This window comes from Sceloporus occidentalis, unplaced genomic scaffold (assembly GCF_023333645.1).
Source record: "Sceloporus occidentalis isolate IW3139 unplaced genomic scaffold, rSceOcc1.0.p SCAF_50, whole genome shotgun sequence".
Taxonomy (NCBI): Eukaryota; Metazoa; Chordata; class Lepidosauria; order Squamata; family Phrynosomatidae; genus Sceloporus; species Sceloporus occidentalis.
The window spans coordinates 3,561,195-3,582,227 of NW_028317030.1; the positions used below are offsets into that span (position 1 = coordinate 3,561,195).

At 37.3% G+C, this 21,033-nt stretch overlaps 1 protein-coding gene across 1 annotated transcript in view; it reads left to right on the forward strand.

The window, feature by feature from the left end:
- The window catches only part of LOC149288665 (adhesion G protein-coupled receptor A3-like), a 166,064-nt gene that overhangs the window by 11,691 nt on the left and 133,340 nt on the right, over positions 1-21,033 (forward strand). The window contains exons 2-4 of the mRNA XM_089491379.1: positions 3,805-3,876; positions 15,876-15,947; positions 19,992-20,063. Of these exons, the coding sequence (XP_089347505.1) occupies positions 3,805-3,876; positions 15,876-15,947; positions 19,992-20,063 (216 nt within the window). The remainder of the gene's footprint in view (positions 1-3,804; positions 3,877-15,875; positions 15,948-19,991; positions 20,064-21,033) is intronic.

Here is a 21,033-nt window from a genome sequence, read left to right on the forward strand (position 1 = left end):
GTAAAACAGCGCCTTTAACACAAGCTTAATCCACCTGTTTTATCCAAGTTTACAGCATTTTGTGTTCTTTTAAAAATATTTGAAATGTTTCCTTTCCATATAAGGCTGGCATTTATTGTGGAGCGTTCTTATGCTAATAAATAATGCTTAGTTAAAGAGGATTTTTGACAGTAATTTAAAAAAACAAAAACTGTGTCATTCACAAAGACCCAGAATGTATCCCTGATATTTTCACACAATTTAGGAAAATATAACTGAAAAACATTGTTGTTGTTATATTATCTACTACATGTTACGTCCTGTCTACCCATTGTACAGCGCTACAGAATTTGATGGCGCTATATAAAACAACCGCACTCTCAAAATACTCTTCTAGCACTCTAGAAGAATAAGATTCAGGGCTGCGGAATATGATGGCGCTATATAAAACAATAAATAATAACTGAAATCTGTTTTTTTCTGCAAACTATCCTGATGTTAGTGTGAGGTCCTTTTTGTACAAGCCCAATTTCAAATAATCTACATAAACTATTTACATAACTATTTACATAAAATGATTTATTCGTTTTTGTGTGTTTATTGCTCCTAAGCAATGTTCATCGGATTACTTATCTACAGTGTCTGCTGTTGCTTTATAGAAAGGTCACTGAAAATCAAAAAGAGAAATGGTTTTCTAAGATTTCTTCTGGGCATTTATGCATTTGAAAATAGAAATCTTGGAATCATAAAATATATATGGGCCAAAAAAAGCATCAATAATTGATTTGGAAATATGCAGAGTGAATGTTCCACTTGGCGCTTCTTATGTTTATTGACATTTCTTTATTGTACAGTTTTGAATAGCATCGACATATAATACCGCGGAACAAAGTGCGATCTTGCGTTTTACTTTTGTTTCATATTTTTAGTCATATCCTCTGTGCGAATAGAGAGTTAAGAAAAAAAGGGAAGAAAAGAACAGAAGGAAGACAAGTAAAGAGTTGGCTACAATAACGATAATAGCAAACTCTTTACTTGTCTTCCTTCTGTTCACACAATTTAGGAAAATATAGACAGACACCAGAAGCCAGAAATCTAATGGTGCTGACACAACCTCAAGGGATCCTGGGTAGGCACATGCAAATAAGGATAAAAATTATCTCATTTTGCCTCTATATCCACTTTATACACGGACCCCTTGAAAGTAATTGTTCGTTGTACAGGACAGCCTTTAAACAAAACTCAGGTAAGAGATGCAATCGCCAGATCAACACTTATCAGACTCATCAACATGAGGTTGTGATACTGGCTTAATACTTGAGGCTTGGGGTACCCAAGAAATACCCTTACATAAGTTATGGTGGGTAAAGGTGATGGGAAAACCTTCCATTTAAATTTAAGAGGTAGTAGACGCATCTACAGACACCAGACAAGCCAGGATGCTTGTTTTTCCCTGAGAAATCTCATGGTGCTGCCACAACCACATGGGATTCTGGGTAGGTGCATGCAAATAAGGTCAACAATTTTCACCTTTTGCCTCTATATCAACTTTATACATGGATCCCTTGAAAGTAATTGCACCCTGTACAGGACAGCCTTTACACAAAAGTCGGACAGAGATGCAATTGGTTGCATGAAGTTGTGATACTGGCTTAATACTTGAGGCTTCGGGTAGCCAAAAATTACTTTTATATTTACATAAGTTATGGTGGGTAAAGGTGATGGAAAACCCTTCCACTAAAATTAAGCGAGTAGTAGAAGCATCTACAGACACCAGACAAGCCAGAATGCTTGTTTTTCCCTCAGAAAACTCACAGTGCTGCCACAAACACAAGGCATTCTAGGTAGGCACATGCAAATAAGGTTAACAATTTTCACCTTTTGCCTCTATACTCATTTCATATATGTATCCCGTGAAAAAGAAAAAAAGACAGAAGGACAGAAGGACAGAAGGACAGAAGGACAGAAGGACAGAAGGACAGAAGGACAGAAGGACAGAAGGACAGAAGGACAGAAGGACAGAAGGACAGAAGGACAGAAGGACAGAAGGACAGAAGGACAGAAGGACAGAAGGACAGAAGGACAGAAGGACTTGAGAGAAAATGCAACAGCTTGCATGAAGTTGTGATACTGAGTTAATACTCAAGGATTGGGGTAGCCAAGAAATAGCCTTGCATAAATTATGGAGAATAAAGATGACGGAAAACCCTTCCACTAAAATGAAGGGGGTAGTAGAAGCATTATTAAACACTGATCTACAGACACCAGACAAGCCAGAAGGCTTGTTCTTCCCTCAGAAACCTCATGGTGCTGTCACAACCACACTGGATTTTGGGTAGGCGCATGCAAATAAGGTCTTAATTGTTAGCCTTATTTGCATGCGCCTACCCAGAATCCCTTGTGGTTGTGGCAGCACCATGAGATTTCTGAGGGAAGAACAAGCCTTCTGGGTTGTCTGGTGTCTGTAGATGAGTGTTTAATAATGCTTCTACTACCCCCTTAATTCTAGTGGAAGGGTTTTCTACCACCTTTACTCTCCATAACTTATGTAAGGGTATTTCTTGGCTACCTCAAGTATTAAGTCATTGCCACAATCTCATACAATTTATTGTAGTTCTTCCCAAGTTATTCTCTCTAAGGTCTTGTACAGCAGGCACTTGCTTTCAAGGAATACATGTATAAAGTGAATTTATAGGCTAAAGGTGAAAATTGTTTACCTTATTTGCACGTGCCTACCCAGAATCCATTGCGTTTGTGACAGTGCCATGAGATTTCTGAGGAAAGAATAAGCTGTCTGACCTCTGTAGATGAGTGTTTAATAATACTTCCACTGCAGATGCAAACTTGGGAAGTGTATATATATATCTGCTGAGTGCCGGCACCGGAAGTTGTATACGCGTATTGTGTAGATATCCCTCGCCGGCCCCGCAAGACACCCGGGAGTCTGCTCTGGTAAGTCGGCAGAGTGGCAGCATATCTCGGGGGGGGGGAGTAGGACAGTGGCAGCATATCTGGGGGGGGGGGAGTTGGACAGTGGCAGCATATTTTGGGGGGGGGGGAGGAGGACAGTGGCAGCATATCTCGGGGGGGAGACAGAGTGGTAGCATGTTTTTTTGGTGCTTTTTTAAAGAAACAAACTTTTTCTTTAAAAAAGCACCAAACTTTATACGGGGGCGGCCTATATCCGAGCCAATACGGTATATACACAGAAACTCAGGCACAAGAACAAGGGTTTTACCACATATGTTTCCCTATTATTTTTTTTGCTCACACACTTCTTTTTTACTATTCATTTCTGTACATTTGACACATAATGGAATCTTGTTATCTTATAAAAGGCACATTGATTCAGCATTTTTTATATCATCATTCATGCATTGGGCATTGGACATGCTCAGCGGTGCTAGTATTCCAGTAAAATGCATTGAGTTCCATGAAAAATTAACTTTAACATCCATAAAAAAAAGAAAAAGAAAATAAAGAGAAAACTGCTCCTTTAAGATATTTTTTTCTGGTAAATTTAACGTTTTAGAATAATTTTATTGTAATTTTTTTTAACATTTATACTCGGAAAGGCCAGAAAAAAATTGTGAATTTTCCAGCATTGATAATATTGGTGATTTTTTGTGGTCAGTTGAAGGTTTTAACTCGTTGAATGGTTGATTAAATGAGAAATGGGGTGAACATCTGGCTGATAATAAATTACCAATATTTGTCTTGAGCAAATATATATTGACATAATTATTTCAAGTGTATCATTTTTGCACACAGCATGTTCTAATTTGTTTCAATGCTAAAAACAAAAATGCTATTTTTTCCCCCCAGGATTCTCAGTAATAACAAAATCTCACTTGTGAAAAATAGATCCTTCTTCGGATTAAACTCCCTTGAGAAACTGTGAGTAAGAATTTTATCCAATTCCCATCGCAAATGTTTTCAAAAGTTGAGAAATTGTTAAAAATATACTTGATGAACTTTTGACTCTTGTTTCCGCCTCTGATTGAGTTACACGTTACATGTACATGCCCAAATGACTTACATATCAAAAAAACGCTGTGAACCTGAAAGATCGCAGGTCGCGATGAGATAGTTCTATAAATATAAGCATAAAATGTGGTCTCGAAAATTGGTTTTTGGCAAAGCAGAAGAGACAGCATTGGAAAAATGTTAACTGTTTATTTATCTAGTTCATCTTCCATATGCTCCTTCATGGAATGGAATAAATAGAATTCCGGCCAGTTGACATTTTTTTAATCATCCGTTGTATTGGATGATTTTAAATCTTTTTAACTGTTTAAGTTGTTATTGGTTTGATATTTTTTACCCAGTGACCCCATTAATTCTTTTTTATATGGCTCTTTATCTTCAGTAAATTTCCTTCAAGGATACAAAGAATTCCAAGACAGCATGGAAAATATTGAAAGAATAAATAAAGTTATGACTAAGGTTACTGATGGTGCTTATCTAATTTTCGTCGATGTTTTTCCATCCTTATAACAAACTAATTGATCTTGAATTGTAGGACATTTTAACCTCACTTGGGACAGGTAATAGTTTTCAGAAAGACCAATATTAGAACCGGGCAATCCTTACTCATTACAATAGAACTTTGTGATTTATTGAACTTCATTCAAATGGTTATTCAAGTTAATGGCTACAAATTATATACCCCCCCCATGCCATGTCCATTGAGATTGGAGGCTTAAGTGAAATTAACCCTATGGAGACACAATCCTACTTTGCTAGCAGCTTAATGGTTAACAAATCCAATGAAAAAAGGGCAACATTTTCAGTACAGATACCTGACGAGTGATAGTTTTAGTAAATTTGTATTTTGTGTGGTAGGTGGGTTTGATATAAAATATTTAGTTTTTCTGTTCTTTACTGTTCCTTACATAGAAAGAGAACGCAGATCACATTTATTACCCGCCGTATTCCCACATATGGCAGTCATTATAATAACCATTAAAATATCTATCAGTGTTTTCAATCTCTGGAGTTTCCGTGTGGGAACCCGGCCATTACGGACATATCTAAACTTTGCATGGATACCAAAAATACGTTCTTATCTCGCGATGTTAGACATTGATTGTATTTCCAGTGGCATGACTCCAACCACCATCATTGTGAATTAACCCATCGCTAACACAATTTCATGCCCATTGGAGAATGTTAAGCGCAGCCAGCCCCCTTCTACGTCTGATACCCTTTTCTCATCCTGTAGTCACCTAACAAGTTTACTTTACTAATGCTATTGGGACAAACTGCACCTAGAACCTTCTTATAATGCAATCTGTTCCTTGCTTTCCCTGGTCACCTTTAAAAAGTAGTCTAGCAGGGGTTCCATTTCCATTAGTGTCTGGTGTATATTGTCAGGAACTCCGTGGTCGATGCTCGGAGCGCATCACGTGCATGTCTGTCATTCAGGTCACCTTCAGGAAACTGTCTGAATTGCCTTGTACCCCACTACAGATCTTCTTTTCATGTCTGGATCATAATGACTGGCTGTACTCGTGGCTGTACTATGTGCAAATATTGCATCTGATGATTGCGTAAAGTATCCTGTAGGTGCTTAAGTCATCTATATAGCGTTCCCAATAAACTCTCTTTATCTGCAGACCTAGATGCCGCCTTTGCATTAGGCAATGCTAATGAAGTCCATTTCATTAGTCAGAGTGTCCAGCTGGGTGATTAAGACTGAGTCATTCTAGTGTTTATCGCAGAGTATGTGATAAGGACTTGGAGTGTTTGCCTAGTAGATTGGACAAAGATAACAGAGCGAGAACTCATACAAATGGCTAATTTACAGCTGCGTGAAAACATTATATTATGCAAAAATGAGAACTGATTGAAAAAGTAAACAGAACATTATTGAGAATTATAAAATATATAAAACATATTTTTTATCTGATACTAATAATACAAAATTGGGGGAGGGGGGATCTCCATGAAAGTGCTGGCTGCATGAATTAGTCACATCTGCAGAGCTGCCCTTCGGACCTTTTATAGCAAGAATTGGTAGTCCGTTTAGGGAAACAGCCTTTATAATGCATGGTGTAATTGAAACAATATAATTTCTTTGTAATTGTGCGGTATAATTAGGTTGTATAATTGAAGCTGCATAATGCAGTGTATAATTGAATCCAGAACCCAAAAAGTAACAGCTGGATAGGTAGAGGAGGGACAGATTAGTGAAGGAAGAGAATTTTCTCTTAGTATAATTAAATAGGAACACAGTCTGGCATAGAATGCACTATATATTACGCACTATATATTATTGGATTATAAAATCTTCTCCAAAAATATCTGAGGTCTCATTGGTACGGTATCTTCAAGATCTGTGTAACTTAAATCACTTATGTTTGTGATACCCTTACAATTTATAACATAGCGGGTACATTATCTAAATCTAAAGAGAGAAATGGTTCGGAGACCCCGGGAAGCAATGCTTCGCCCGGAGACTCTGGGTCAAACCCAAAGAGTTCCTATAAATGGCTACTGCATATAAAGTGTGCTTATTCAAAACAAATGCCATCTACTAACAATGTTATCTTAAAATAATGTGTTTTCCTGATTATTACTCTAATGTCTGACCTACCCATGGATATTAAACATTTTGCTCCACTATTCAGATAACTTTCGTGGGCAATCATCAATTCCTTACAGCCGGCTTATATTTTCATACATTGATGTGATCCTGTTCCATTTTTTTTTTGTATTTGCATTTCTGTATTCCCTGAACGAATTAACACTGATTCTTCAGAAAATATTTCTTCATGCGCACCTATACCTTCAAACAGAAATGGTGAATTTGGCATGTGGTGAAAATGGACCGAATTACAGGGACATTCCCTGAAATTACAAACTATTCAATCCCAGTTTAATCTACAAATTGAAAATTTCAACAACTTCAAAGCACTGTATAGATGCAAAAAGGGGCATTAGATCATATATTGTCTTAATGTCTATATCTGTGTTGTTCTGGGGATTGGGGTTAAATAAGTGACTTTGAATGTGAATTATTAATGGCCCAATGTAAATGGTGATACATTTTACTGGACCAGTGTTAATCGAGTAAATTGCATACTCTGTAAACATATCACGGAGCAGGGAGTAAACATTTACATTTTTTTATATTTTCTTTCACTGCCTGTTGTTACTAACTTTCAATTCAAAAGTCAGTACTTTTCTCACCTAAATATCTGTTTAAAAATAATTGTCTTTCCCTCCTTCCTTCCGTCTCTTTTCTTTCCTTCCGTCTCTCTTTTCTTTTATTCCCTTTCTTTTCTATTCCTTCCCTTTTTTTCCCTTCCCTTTCTTTTCTATCCCTTCCATTTCTTTTCTATTCCATCCCTTTCTTTTCCTTCCCTTTCTTTTTCTTCATTTTCTTTTCTTTTCCTTCCCTCTCTTTTCTTTTCCCTCCCTCTCTTTTCTCCCAAAACACAGAAGCCTTTCACAATAATCTTCAGTTCTTGTACTATTATTGTTGCCTGCTCTTGGCTCGCGTGACAATTAAGTAGATTTTACACAAGTAAAGAATTCTGGGAAAGGTTTGGGCATTCATAAGTACGAGGAATCATGTTTCTAATACAATATTTAGTTACTTAGGAGAGTGCATGGAACAGCAACTTACAACAACCTTATTTATTAATGTATTTTCTTAGTGCAAACAATCCTGAGCAAGAAATACATCATTCATATAGGAGCCGCATAAGGTTCCAATAGACGTCTGAGCCGCGTCGAGGTGAAATCCACTAACAGTCACAAAGGGCTTTTAAGGATAGGTTGACTTGATACTTACCAGACCTCCTTTCGTCTCTCAATTTGTTACTTCTATCGCAGACTCTTTGTTTACGATTTTCCACCAGTTTAAATAATAAAAACGAAGGTCCTTATGGCAATCTATCCTTTAAATGAATGTAAAATCTAAATATTTAGCTACAATGAAAACCTGCCTTATGTCACCAAGCGATACCGTGCAATGTGTTTTCTGGTGACTCGGAATCTAACGCATTTCATCTCCCTTACAGCTGTCAGAAGGTTCCACGTAGTAGGAAACAGAGTATGGTTTTGCAAACACATTTTAAAGACGAATTTAACTGATGGGTATCTGCTTTCTTCCAAATGACAATATATTGTGGTCCCTGTTATCAATGTTTATCTAAAAATGATTCACTGATGCTTATTTTAGATCTTAACACGGCCATTTTCTAGCTGGCTTAACTGGGTTGATGAAGGTTTATTGCAGTGGTTGCTTTTATTATTATTATTATTATTATTATTATTATTGTTGTTATTATTATTATTATTGTTGTTGTTGTTGTTGTTGTTGTTGTTGTTATTATTATTATTATTCACTGTAGATAGGATATACTAGACCATAAAAATACATTCTATATGTTATAAATAATATTTAGCATCTTTTTTTTAAATATGCTAATTTTGTATTATTTGAAAGAATTTTTTTTAATTAAAAAAAAAAACATACGTACAAAAATATATAAAATAGACAAATAGCTTAGGGGGGGTGTTCGATGGAAGCAGGGCAATCTGATCACACTATATTTCAATACTTCTGCTAGTTTGAGTAATATCTGACCAATTAAATAAAAATTATTCGTGATAAACTTTTATTAAAATAGATTAATATGTGTACTTTGTTATTACCATTAATGGTTACATTTTCGACATTTGAAGACATGAGAAGGAAGGCGAGTCTCCTTAGAAGAAACATAATTTATACAAGCATATGGAGACATTTTAATCTCGCCACGTAGTCTGTGTCTTATTTTGCATAAAGCCATTAATTTTTGTTTAACCCCTTAAGGACAATGGGCGGTCCCTAAACCCATTGAAAACAATGAATTTGGAACCCGTACATGTACGGGCTTTGCCACTAAGGGGTTAAACATGCAATCCAATGCATTACATTGTAATGTGACAGACGATCCTGCATAGCAATGAGCAGAGAATGGAAAATACTTTTATGGAGCTTGTTTTGAAGCTAAACTATGCAAAAAATATTCATTATCACAGAGCTGTAGGTGAGAAATGAATACCGCGGAGTGGTATGTTTATTCATAGATTTAAAAGGGTTATAAAAACAAGCCGTTAGGACATGAATTGCTGCAATGAAAACACAAAATCAGACAATCCAAAATATTATGTTACTCAAATAAATAACACAGGTGTCATTAAAACGCTTGTAAAACAGCCTATAAAAATGATTCGTTACATTGTTGCTGGATTTTGAGTCCACTCATTTAGCAAAGGGCCCTTTAACCTGGCCCTCCGAAGTTTAGAATGCCTGTTTTATTTTTCAAATGCATTACTTTATTTTGATCTTTGTTGAACTTCAGGAACTTTAGGAGGAAAATGGGTATGCCTAAATGAACATATACATATATATATAAAAACTTCAAATAGATCTCAACCTTCTAAGACCTAACAAACCCAGATATTCATAATATTGAGGGAGCGGGTTAATTATTAAAGCACAAGCAACAGGGATTACTTTATGGGATAATATGTTAATATCCACCTCCTTCTCAGCCCGTCTTTTCATTACTTCATCCGATGATATATTAAGTATTGGCTGTTCTTTAAAATATCTTATGACGGTGGTATGTTTTGGCCTCGGCCGGCAGCCCGTCTGCCGCGTAACAACGAGCCTGTACCCTGTAGCACCAATGTTTAGCTGGCGGGTTATAAGGGTGATCACTTCCTTACAAAGAAATGACGTCATACCCTGGGGCTTAGCTGTAGGGAAGGCAGGCATGGAGGGGGCAGCTGGTGGCATCGCCCTGGATTAGGCCTTGGGCATCACTGGAGATAGGTACACCACTCCACCCAGTACCTATTAACATTTCAAATCGCCAAAGAGGGGCAATATATGAGGTGGGGTTGGAGGAATGGTCCAGGGGGGTCTTTTCCAAGACTCTTTTTGCGACGTTGTTACCTACTGACCGCTGGCTACCAAATTGAGAAAGTTTCTTAGAAAAAGTGATTTTTAAAAATTAATTAATTAATTAAGCTCTAGTCTGATCCTGCATTCAGATTCTCGGAATTCTCTATATTTGCGGATAGTTCTGTTACGACACTCTGCATAGTTTTTTTTTATTGTTCTAGGCACCTGTCTCCATCGCCTCCTGCGTGACAGATTCTGTTTAATCAAAACAAATATACATTAGAAATAGATTCATTTTTTTTTGATTTCCAGTTACTCCTAATCAGTAGCATCTGCGTCTTTACAAAACATAAACTCATTTTATTACTTGGGTTTCCATGGAAAACGCCTCCAAATAATAGCGCCTACATCTATGTTTACATTACGCTTCCAGTGATTGCATGATCTACGTGTTAATGCAGAGAACACCGTATGCAGGTGTTTAACATGATATAATGGAACAATGCATACATCGGAAGAATATCTTTAATTACATCAATGATGCTAGTTTAGGTTGGCATGTAAAACAGATTGTTTACATACTAGAGCAGGGGTGTCCTCCAGCTGCTGAAAGAGCATTATGGGAGATGTAGTCCTGCAGCAGCTGGAGGGCTGCAGGTTGGACAACCCTGTACTAGAGAATAACCTCTTTGGAACCCAGCTGAGTATTATTTTACATTGAAAATAAGAAGACATGATGGGTGATTATTGCTTTAACCCCTTCAATAGAGCCTTTGATAAATACCAATGTGGCCACGTGTAATTGCAAATAACATCTTTAAATTGATTTTAGTGGCCAAAATTCTTTAAACTGTTAACAACCATTGACATAAGGGGCACATCACAAAAAAAAATCTGTTTTTAGGGTCCAAGGACATTTTTGCTAAATCCCCGCCGGTGAACAAGAGATGGGGCTGTCGGATTGAATGTAACGCAGCTCTAATTGAGCATGGTTACATTAAACGGAGATTTAAATGCCCGAAATAGAAATTTTGGGCATTTCCTTCCAGTAGCATCATCTTTGATGATTACTGTGGAGGGAACATTTACATGAGAACTGTCTACTGCAAAGGGGAACCCTAACAAGTGATGTCACCAGTGACATCACAATTTGTCCCACATTCTAATAGAGATCCTTGGGGTTAAAATAGCCCCTGAAGTGTATCTCTATACAGTGGGCTCTTTAATAAAGAGCAGGCTGAAAAAGTAAAATAAATGTTAAAAAAAGCCCTGGTTCTTTAAAGGGTTAAATAAGACACATTGGAATTGTTTCCACAAAAGACCTTTGAGTTGCTGAAAGCGTATGTAACTTTACATCTTTTTCTATACTGACCCAACTACTGACCCTGACTAAATATTCAATTTTCTTTCGGGCTGATACGGCCAGACCCATTTCTCTTATTCTTAAAACAATCAGAATTTTGAGCGCTCTGTCTTTCTCTTCTATTTTTTTTTTTACAAGCCGGATAAAGTGGATAAAACTCATTTTGTCTGCGTCCTTGGTACAGATGTTTTCATGCTAAATAAGCATTGAGTTCAGGAAGGATGGCCCCTCGGGTTTTGTCTTTGCAGCGGTGGCAGATACAGTGACTTAACTCTGTAGTGACAATGCCGTCAGAACTTGTATCAGAGATCAAGGGTTCTTCTTTTTATCTGGAATTGGATTTTTTTTTATCTGTCTTTGGCTCAGATGTATGAAATGGACATTGCTAAAACTGTGCAGAAAAAATGTATTTAGGACATTTTCTAATTATCTGGGAACATTCCCAAGAAGACATCAAGCAGCTGATTGTAAATATATGACAGTCACACCTGGAACGATTCCGAGTTGGACCCAGAATCTTTGGGTCAGTTCCTGGGGTCAGTTTCTTTTTTGGGGGGGGCAGGAAAAAGGGTATTTGGACATGCCCATTCCCCACCCACTTCCCTCCCATTCCCCAACCACAAAAGGTTATCTAGGGCTAGCCCTGCCCCTACAAGAAGAGAGAGCGCCAGGTATTCTACCTTGGGAAGTTCTCAGGTATAATGACCGTCCTACCTTCAATACTTTCTTTTTCTATCAAATTATTTCCTTTTGGATACTTCTGTATCATTTTGTTTGTGCCTTGCTCCCTCTATGTAAAGGCCATTACAAAGCTGTCTAAAAAATGTTTGTGTTTAGAAATTGGTATTATCTGAGTCTGAGCCCAGTTAATATTAACCATACAGATCCAAATAGAGTCAATTAAATTGCAATTATGGCAAATATTTGAAAAAAAAGCATGCCATATGGACATGTTCGGCTCATGTATAAAAAAACCCAAAACCTAAATTTTGGTGAAAAAAAATTGAGAAAATTTGAGAAAATCAAATACCATAAAAAACACACAATATATTATACATGAAAAGAGATTGACAATTACTTCATGTATAATGTCACTGCCTTAAGCTTTCTGGCTGTAGTGTTTTCTGGTTATATAAAAGTATAAAAAGGTAAATCACAAATTTAAAAGCTAGAAGATTTAAAAAAAAAAAAAAATTATATGCACCTGCTGGCAGTAAAGAGATATCGTGATCCCTGAATTAAACTTTGATTCTCTGAACCGACATTTCCTGGAATTTTTTATTCTGGCCGCCGGTTCGGTACACAGTGTACAGGGATACTTTAGTTAATGATCTCTTTACAGAAGTCAAAGTTATTTCAATGTTAATTACACATTTCTTCCGCGCTCGCCATCGAGAAAGAATGCTTGGGTTTAATATATTGCGCAAGTTATTCTTTTTCTGGGCTACCAGTTTGCCAGGATGCATCTGGATAATCAGCTTATATTTTGTACTTTTACCAAATTCTCAATAAAAAAAAGTAATGTTTAAGTTTTCTTGTATAATAACATGGTTGGCCAATCAAAAAAAAACAAACAACAATTAAAACAGGCAGTCAGAATAGTAAAAAAATAAAAAAAAAAAATCCACCAAACTTTAGAACTGTACTGATCTCCGGTTCTTATAAGAAGTGTTTTTGTTGCAGAACGTTGCAGACATTTATGACGAAGGAGAATGTTCATCTATAACGGCACAAAAGAGCTAAAACCTGAGATGTTCCCGAGCGAGGACCGTTGGACGGACTATGATGTGTCTGTCAGTTCTTGTTGGGCATCTCAAACTTTTTTTCTTTGAAATTTTCATAAAATAGGTGGTTTTATACCGAAACTCGGATCAAAAACGTACAACATCTTGTAGACAAATACACTAACACAAGGTACAATTTTTAATTTGTGCATCGCACTCCCCCACATTTTTTCCTTTTGACGACTGATTGATGTAAATATAATTCCTATGGCACGGATTATTTCAAAGAGGCGTTCAAGTGGAAAAATAAAAATATCTTATATAATAATAGAGCACAGCAATTTTCGACAGCTATATTGTGAATATTCCGCTTTGTGAAAGCCTTTCCTGTGTAAGCCATTCACTCATTTCCAGAAGGCCTTTTTAGACTTTAGGGACAAATACGTTTCCTGTTGTGAAAATAATAATCCGTGTCCAAAAAATGTTTTTACTACGCGATTTAGCTATCAGTTTGTTAAATTAGCAATTGTGGATCGAAACCATTACATAAATAAACATTATTTACCAACTCCCACTGTCCACTTTCCAATTTTCTTTTTGTATAATAAAAATGTGCAAAATCATGTAAAAACAAGGAGGAATTACTGTATGTTGAGCATATAATTCTCAATTTTGGATTCCCCGTATGACTTCTCACAATGATGTTAAAGTAATTAACAGGGATACGAGAAATATAACAAATGGAAATTCCTGGAGCAGTCAAAGAGATTGAAATGTACTTTTAACATTTTGGAAGAATTTTCTTCTAAATAAATAAATAATAATAAAAAATGAATAAAAAGGGTATTTTATATTATACATATTCACGGGGAAATGGTACTTCCATTGAATATCTACAATAAGTATGACTCATGAGCAGGTTGATGTAAATAAATTATATAAAGCCAGTAAAAGGTATCACACATTTCTTTAGTATATCTTCTCTATGACCAGTTTCCTACCTTCCAACCATCGTGTTTTCACGATTTTTTTTGTTTGTCAACCAAATCCCCAAAAGTTTCTAGATGTTTCCTTTAAACTCAGGGAAGTTAACATCTGTGTCTCCAAGTCGCAGAGCTGGCATTCTATAATCCACTTCACGTCATTACGTTTTCTTTATTTTCTACATCCACAAATCAACAACAATCAGCAACTTAACAACACCGGAGAGTTAATTTAATGGAGATTCCTAATGATACAGTGACCAGGACGTCAAGAAAGACGCTCCCATCATATACACAGAAGTTTGGTTTCTAACACACGCTTTATAAGAAAGAGTGGAAATTTCTTATTTGACAAATAAAATAAAATATTGCTTATTTTAGTCTATAAATGCTATTACTTTACTTAAGAATGGAACGATGAAATGCCATTTGTGAAATTATGCAATGCTTCTGCTATTATTATTTTTTTTGGATGAAGAAATCATGAGCGTCGCTCACATCCGGTATAAATCATAACCAAAAAAAATGAATGCATCAGAAATTATACAAAGGAGGAGAATTGACATTTTCTCCCTGAGATAAATCCCCAAAGGAGCCAAAATGTCAGACCTCTCCTTGTTTCCGAAGACTTCACACATTGTTTTTTGCTTCTCCGCGTCTAAATGCTTTTTTCCGTCTACCCGGCGTTTGATAAGGCTTGTTCTCCATCTGTTATAATACTTTCATGTATGATGTGACTTGCCAGCTATCAATAACGCAAGGTGTATGTCTTAGACGCGATTGAGCTTTCATCTCAATATCCATATGCAGCCGTTGAAATAACTAATAATAATATTAACAGCTTTAGTTATCCATGTAGATTTTACTGAACTGGGTGTAAAGACGGTTAATCAGTAATATTCAGAAAATAAAATGAACCTGACCTCGAGAGTTAAAAGTTATGCTTCCCGGTAGGGTTATTCCTCTCCTAAGTGTTAATCCGCTGCTGTTGGGATCCAAGTCCTACAGGAGTTGACATCTGAGGATTTGCTTCTGAATTTTAACGAATAGTATTGCCATTGGTCTCATGAAGCTTAATGTTCAGCAACAGAGAGCGTTTAACTTTTTTCTTTTTAATGAGAGAGCTTTCAGAATAGCCAAGAGGGCTGAAACCATAACCATTACCTACACATCTGTACCCTACTGCTGTGTCTGTGTTTATACATCAAGCTATGCCGTAATTCACTCTAAGAAGTTCGGTATTTGTTTTATAAAACTGTTGCACTGATCACCGGGGCCGGAATGGGGACTACGAGATGGTCCTAGCACTTTATGATGTACAGAAGGCTTGATATGAAAGGCCGCTTTTGATGCTCATGTCGGGTGCCGGCCGCTGTAGTGATCAGTGGTCACAGATTGACCCTCTGGCACATTGGGCGAATTCCCGGTGGTCTGCCGGCCGACAACATCCCATTCCCGCCATGACTGCCGCTCCAGTGGCAGATTGGGGGCTACAATGTGAGGTCTCCGGGTAGAGACTAATCTAGTTGGAAACCTCACACTATAGCAGCCGATCTGCTACATTTAAACATTAATTATTACATTATTTTTCCCAGTCACTTGAGATAAAAGCACAATATTTCTCAGCATACATCAGGCTGTCCTTCTCCAGTTGGCCAAACACTGCGAATTCTTTTAGATCTTAGTAACTTATTTTATAGTAACATAGGAGGCCAGAGGAGCGAAGAGAACGCCGTCATTTTTTATGGGTTCATATTGCAATGATAAAGTTTAGTTGTATTTAACACTTTGTCTGACTTTAAACCCATTGTTTGTTTGTCTTAATAATTATGGAGTTAAATTAGAATGTGGGCGTCACTCGTTTATAACGGCAGACGTCCTAATAATTAATTACTGTGTCTACACTTCTGTATCTCCAGGGATCTGAAGAATAACTTGATTAGCACCATTGAACCTGAGGCATTTTATGGACTGGCTGAACTGAGACGTCTGTAAGTATTAATTCTGTTTCAATTGCTCTCTAAATTGTGTTTGTATCGACATTTTAATCCACGGCGAACTCTAATAATTCACCAGGCAATAAAAGTCTAACAACTTTTGGCATAGGATAGAAACTCTTGCGGATTCCTTTTACAAGTTATGAAGTTGAACATTGCTACTGTTCTATTCTTTAGTTTTTTTAAACCTTTTTTTTTAAATATACTGCCAGCTATGTGTCCATCGCACCTTTAACCCCTTAAGGACAATGGGTGGTCCCTAAACCCATTGAAAACAATGCATTTTGAGCCCGTACATATATGGGCTTTGTCATTAAGGGGTTAACCATCAGCTTTGCTTTCTTAATCATGGCTTCGAGCTTGGACTGGCATGATGGGCAAACGACCGGTGGGCTGGTGGGTAATTGAGCTGCATGTTTACCCTCAGTGGCAGTTAAGATCTTTCAATGTGTGACAAAAAGGTTAAAAAAAAAGTGTGACCTCGCGTACGTCACTTAGTGGCTGCTGGTCTTAAAGTGCCAAGACCACTTTTCGGCCCCAGTCCAGCCCTGGATAGCCTTATAATATCTCATTTGTACCATGGGGATTAAAGAAGAGGTTTAAAGTAATAAGGACATTTAAGCAGCCATAGAATCCATCTCTCCCAATGGTCCATCACAGTCCTGTTTATTTTGTAAGCTTACCCCTTACCCCAACAAATGTCAAAAAGCCATATTTTCCTATAAAGCCCACCCATGCTTATATGCTGCTCCTCTATATGCATCTAATGCCTTTAGCATTGCCATATCATCAATGGTGATATGCACACCACGGGAACTTTGCCCCAGACCATGTATGTACATACCCCCCCAATTGTTGTTGGGGTTTTTTTGCTATAAGACCCCCGTGCCTTTCATTTTGTTCAAGAAGAACACATTTGAAAACATAGTTAAACAGTGTTTATTAGTTTTCTTGTTTTATTATTATTTATTTAATAGTCGGTAGGACATTTGCCTCGCGCAGCTCAACAACCTTCCCTTTTATGGTCCAAGAAAACCAAAAACCCAGTTGAGCTTCAGCAAACATAATTATAACTTTAAGTTGGTTATTGCTATTGTATATGCAATATGTTCATGTATTTAAACTGGTTTATATGTTTTTCAAGCCGTTAAACGGTAGACTGAACAGTCATTGATGTTTAATTGTTCAGAGAACACATTTTATACTTGCTTTTAAAATACTACAAGTATGAACAAGTGTATGGAAGGATCTATAAGGACGACGATTTTATTTCTTTGCAAAGTCATTATCTACAGTGATGAAGTAGCAGTCAACTGTGATACGAATTATGCATTTTAACTTTATTTATTTATTTATTTTCATATGGAAATGACTTACAAAAGACATGCCATCTGGCCGAAAATGGTATGCATGCTTGAATGTTTAAAGGACATTTATTCTGATATGCTGTTCCCTAAACTTTATTTATGTCGATGATCGCTGTCACAGTGTGACCCTTTGGCACGAGCACGGAGAGAGTCACAAAGGAATAGATAATGTTCCGTCTCTCAGTTTGTTGCAACCAGCAGTATCGCGTTATACATTCTGCCACTGAATGATAAAGAAGGGCAAAGAGAGCAGAAACCCAAATTTGTCTAAAAAAATACTTTAATACTAATAATCCGACAGCTCAATTAAACCAGATGAAAGTTTTATGGTGTCTTAGAAGTTTACAAGTAACTCAGGCGTAGAGTTATTTCAGTATTCAGAGCTGGGGGTTATATTACTGTATTTAACGCTGGGGGATTATTATTGTATACAGCGCTGGGGGTTATTTTTGTATACAGCGCTGGGGGTTATTACTGTATACAGAGCTGGGGGTTATTACCGTATACAGAGCTGGGGGGTATATTACTGTATACAGCGCTGGGGGTTATTACTGTATACAGAGCTGGGGGTTATTACTGTATACAGAGCTGGGGGGTATATTACTGTATACAGCACTGGGGGTTATTACTGTATACAGACCTGGGGTGTATATTATTGTATACAGCGCTGGGGGGTTATATTACAGTATACAGCACTGGGGGTTATATTACTGTATACAGCGCTGGGGGTTATATTAATGTATTCAGTGCTGGGGTTATTACTGTATACAGTGCTGGGGGTTATATTACTGTATACAGTGCTGGGGTTATATTACTGTATACAGTGCTGGGGGGTTATATTACTGTATACAGTGCTGGGGGTTATATTACTGTATACAGTGCTGGGGGTTATTACTGTATACAGTGCTGGGGTTATATTACTGTATACAATGCTGTGGGGGTTATTACTGTATACAGCGCTGGGGGCTATACTCAAGGAGGAAAAAAATCTCTATGTGACATCTATCTATATATGATTGTTTTCATCAGTTTGACGTGAGAGATTTTTTGGAAATATTCAAGTTTTTCCCCCCTCGCTTTCCCCAAGAGGCCAACCCAGATATTCACGTTATTAGCTATCAAAACGAAAGGGACCGGTCTGTTAATTTTGTTTTCTCTGGATGAACATCTAGCAAAATGACCCATCCTTAAAAATCAACGGCTATTGTCAGATTATTTTTAGAACACTGGTTTCAGAGCTTAGTTACATCAAAAACATACATTTAAATCGGATTACCACCCATAAATGTATCATCGCAATGGCCGGCTTGTGAAATGCAGTAATATTGTGTAAGATCCTGTTTTTATTATACATCTTTTTATCTCCCTTCTTTGGCGACGTCCATTAATGTACCCATTAAAAGTTGGCTGTAAAACTAATGAACATTATTAATTAGATAATGGCTGAAACCATTAGGCTGCAAAAGCCTCTACCTATCTGGGCTTTTAAAAAATATATAGCTGTGAACCGAGTACAACACTTAATTAAGGTTTAAACAAAAAGCTTGGATTTTTAATAATAAAAAAAAAAGAACCAAATATTGCTTGATGACATCACATTGCCTGTATCACATCTCTCTGTGTCAGACATCATCTTATAAAATATGTTTATTGATTCATTTTCTTTACCTAATGGTCTTCTGGCATCAAAAAGTCTTCTACAAGTTAACGTGGAATCAAGTAGAGATTAGAAAATATAATGTCTTGTGCCTAGGGGATAATTTGTAATATACGTAATAATACGTGTCAACGTGTGACTCCTAAATTACATTACATTTATTTATAAAGCGCTGGCCGATTCCTCTTAATTAACCCTTAATTATAAAGTATTAATCCTTAATTATAAAGGATTCATCTGGAAATGTCCTACTGGTAAGGTTGTGTGGTTGGTATGTACCGTATATGCTCCTTACTCAAGCTATTCTGTTTCATGTGTCATGTCCTTAATGATGTACACATCGAGGGTCTGTACACATCGAGGGTCTGCACACATCGAGGGTCTGTACACATCGAGGGTCTGTACACGTCGAGGGTCTGCACACATCGAGGGTCTGTACACGTCGAGGGTCTGTACACATCGAGGGTCTGTACACATTGAGGGTCAGCACGCATCGAGGGTCTGTACACATCGAGGGTCTGTACACGTCGAGGGTCTGTACACGTCGAGGGTCTGCACACATCGAGGGTCTGTACACGTCGAGGGTCTGTACACATCGAGGGTCTGTACACATTGAGGGTCAGCACGCATCGAGGGTCTGTACACATCGAGGGTCTGTACACGTCGAGGGTCTGTACACGTCGAGGGTCTGTACACGTCGAGGGTCTGCACACATCGAGGGTCTGTACACGTCGAGGGTCTGTACACGTCGAGGGTCTGTACACGTCGAGGGTCTGTACACGTCGAGGGTCTGTACACATCGAGGGTCTGCACACATCGAGGGTCTGTACACATCGAGGGTCTGTACACATCGAGGGTCTGTACACATTGGTGACTGGATCATAGCAAATATGAATTGATCGGATTATATTACTGGTTTGATAAATGATGTTAAATATTTTCATAGAAATGCTTTATGTGACAAGATCTCTGGTATACAAGGGGTGTCTACTTTAAATGGGTTTCTTCTTCCAGCGATCTCTCAAATAATCGGATTGGCTGCTTATCCCAAGAAATGTTCTTAGGACTTCACAACCTACATAAACTGTGAGTACGCTAACAGCCAACAGTTGACCACATTCATAAATTACATCACATCTACACTTGTGTTGTCATAATCATGATCATTTATTGTCTAGCTACTAATGTAAAGTACATTTATATTCATGTCATTCATAGAAATGGATGGTGTGAATAAACAATTATATGTTATTAAGTCAATAGACAGCACAGCAAATAGCTGGAGCTACATCTGGTCATAATTTGCTAAATCATATTTTTGATATGTCTCTGTATTTCCTCTTTGATGTTTGTAACTACTAAGTAAAAACCATAGAGAAACTATAGAGATGCACTGTCAGGTTCAATAAATCACAGTGCATCTCTATGATACCTCGTGTGATGTCTTCGCCGACCACGGACAGCAAGACGTCAAGAGCTCCACGATTCAGGAAGTTAAAGTCAAAGTCAAAAAAATAAGACTTGGCTCATAAAGTATTGCAACTTTTAGAACTTTCAGAAAGTGTAGTGCACCCAACACAACATTGACTTATAAACATTGACTAAATTGTAAGCTCCTTTGAGCCGGGCCCTCCTCACCTGTTGTCTCTGTAAGTCATATTGTTATGTTACATACTACTTGTTGTGTCCTGTCTACTCATTGTACAGCGCTATGGAATTTGATGGCGCTATATAAAACAATAAATAAATAATATTAAAATAATATAAGGATTGAAAGGATAGACTCAGACACTGGTGACTACAGCTTGGTGACCTGACCATATTGGAAAAAATCCCATGATATTCTATGGAAGTGCCTCCTTAGTAAGGAAGAGACAGTCCTTCTTTGGGAGCTAAGTCTATCTGATAAAAATACATTCTTCTTCTTCTGAGATAGAAGCCAGGTAAGATAGTCTTTGTAATGTTGGCAGGTACGCAGGTATACTTTTTTGTATCGATAAAGTAACACGTACATCGCATTATCCTCCTCTCCCTCTGTCAAGATGACAATATTTAG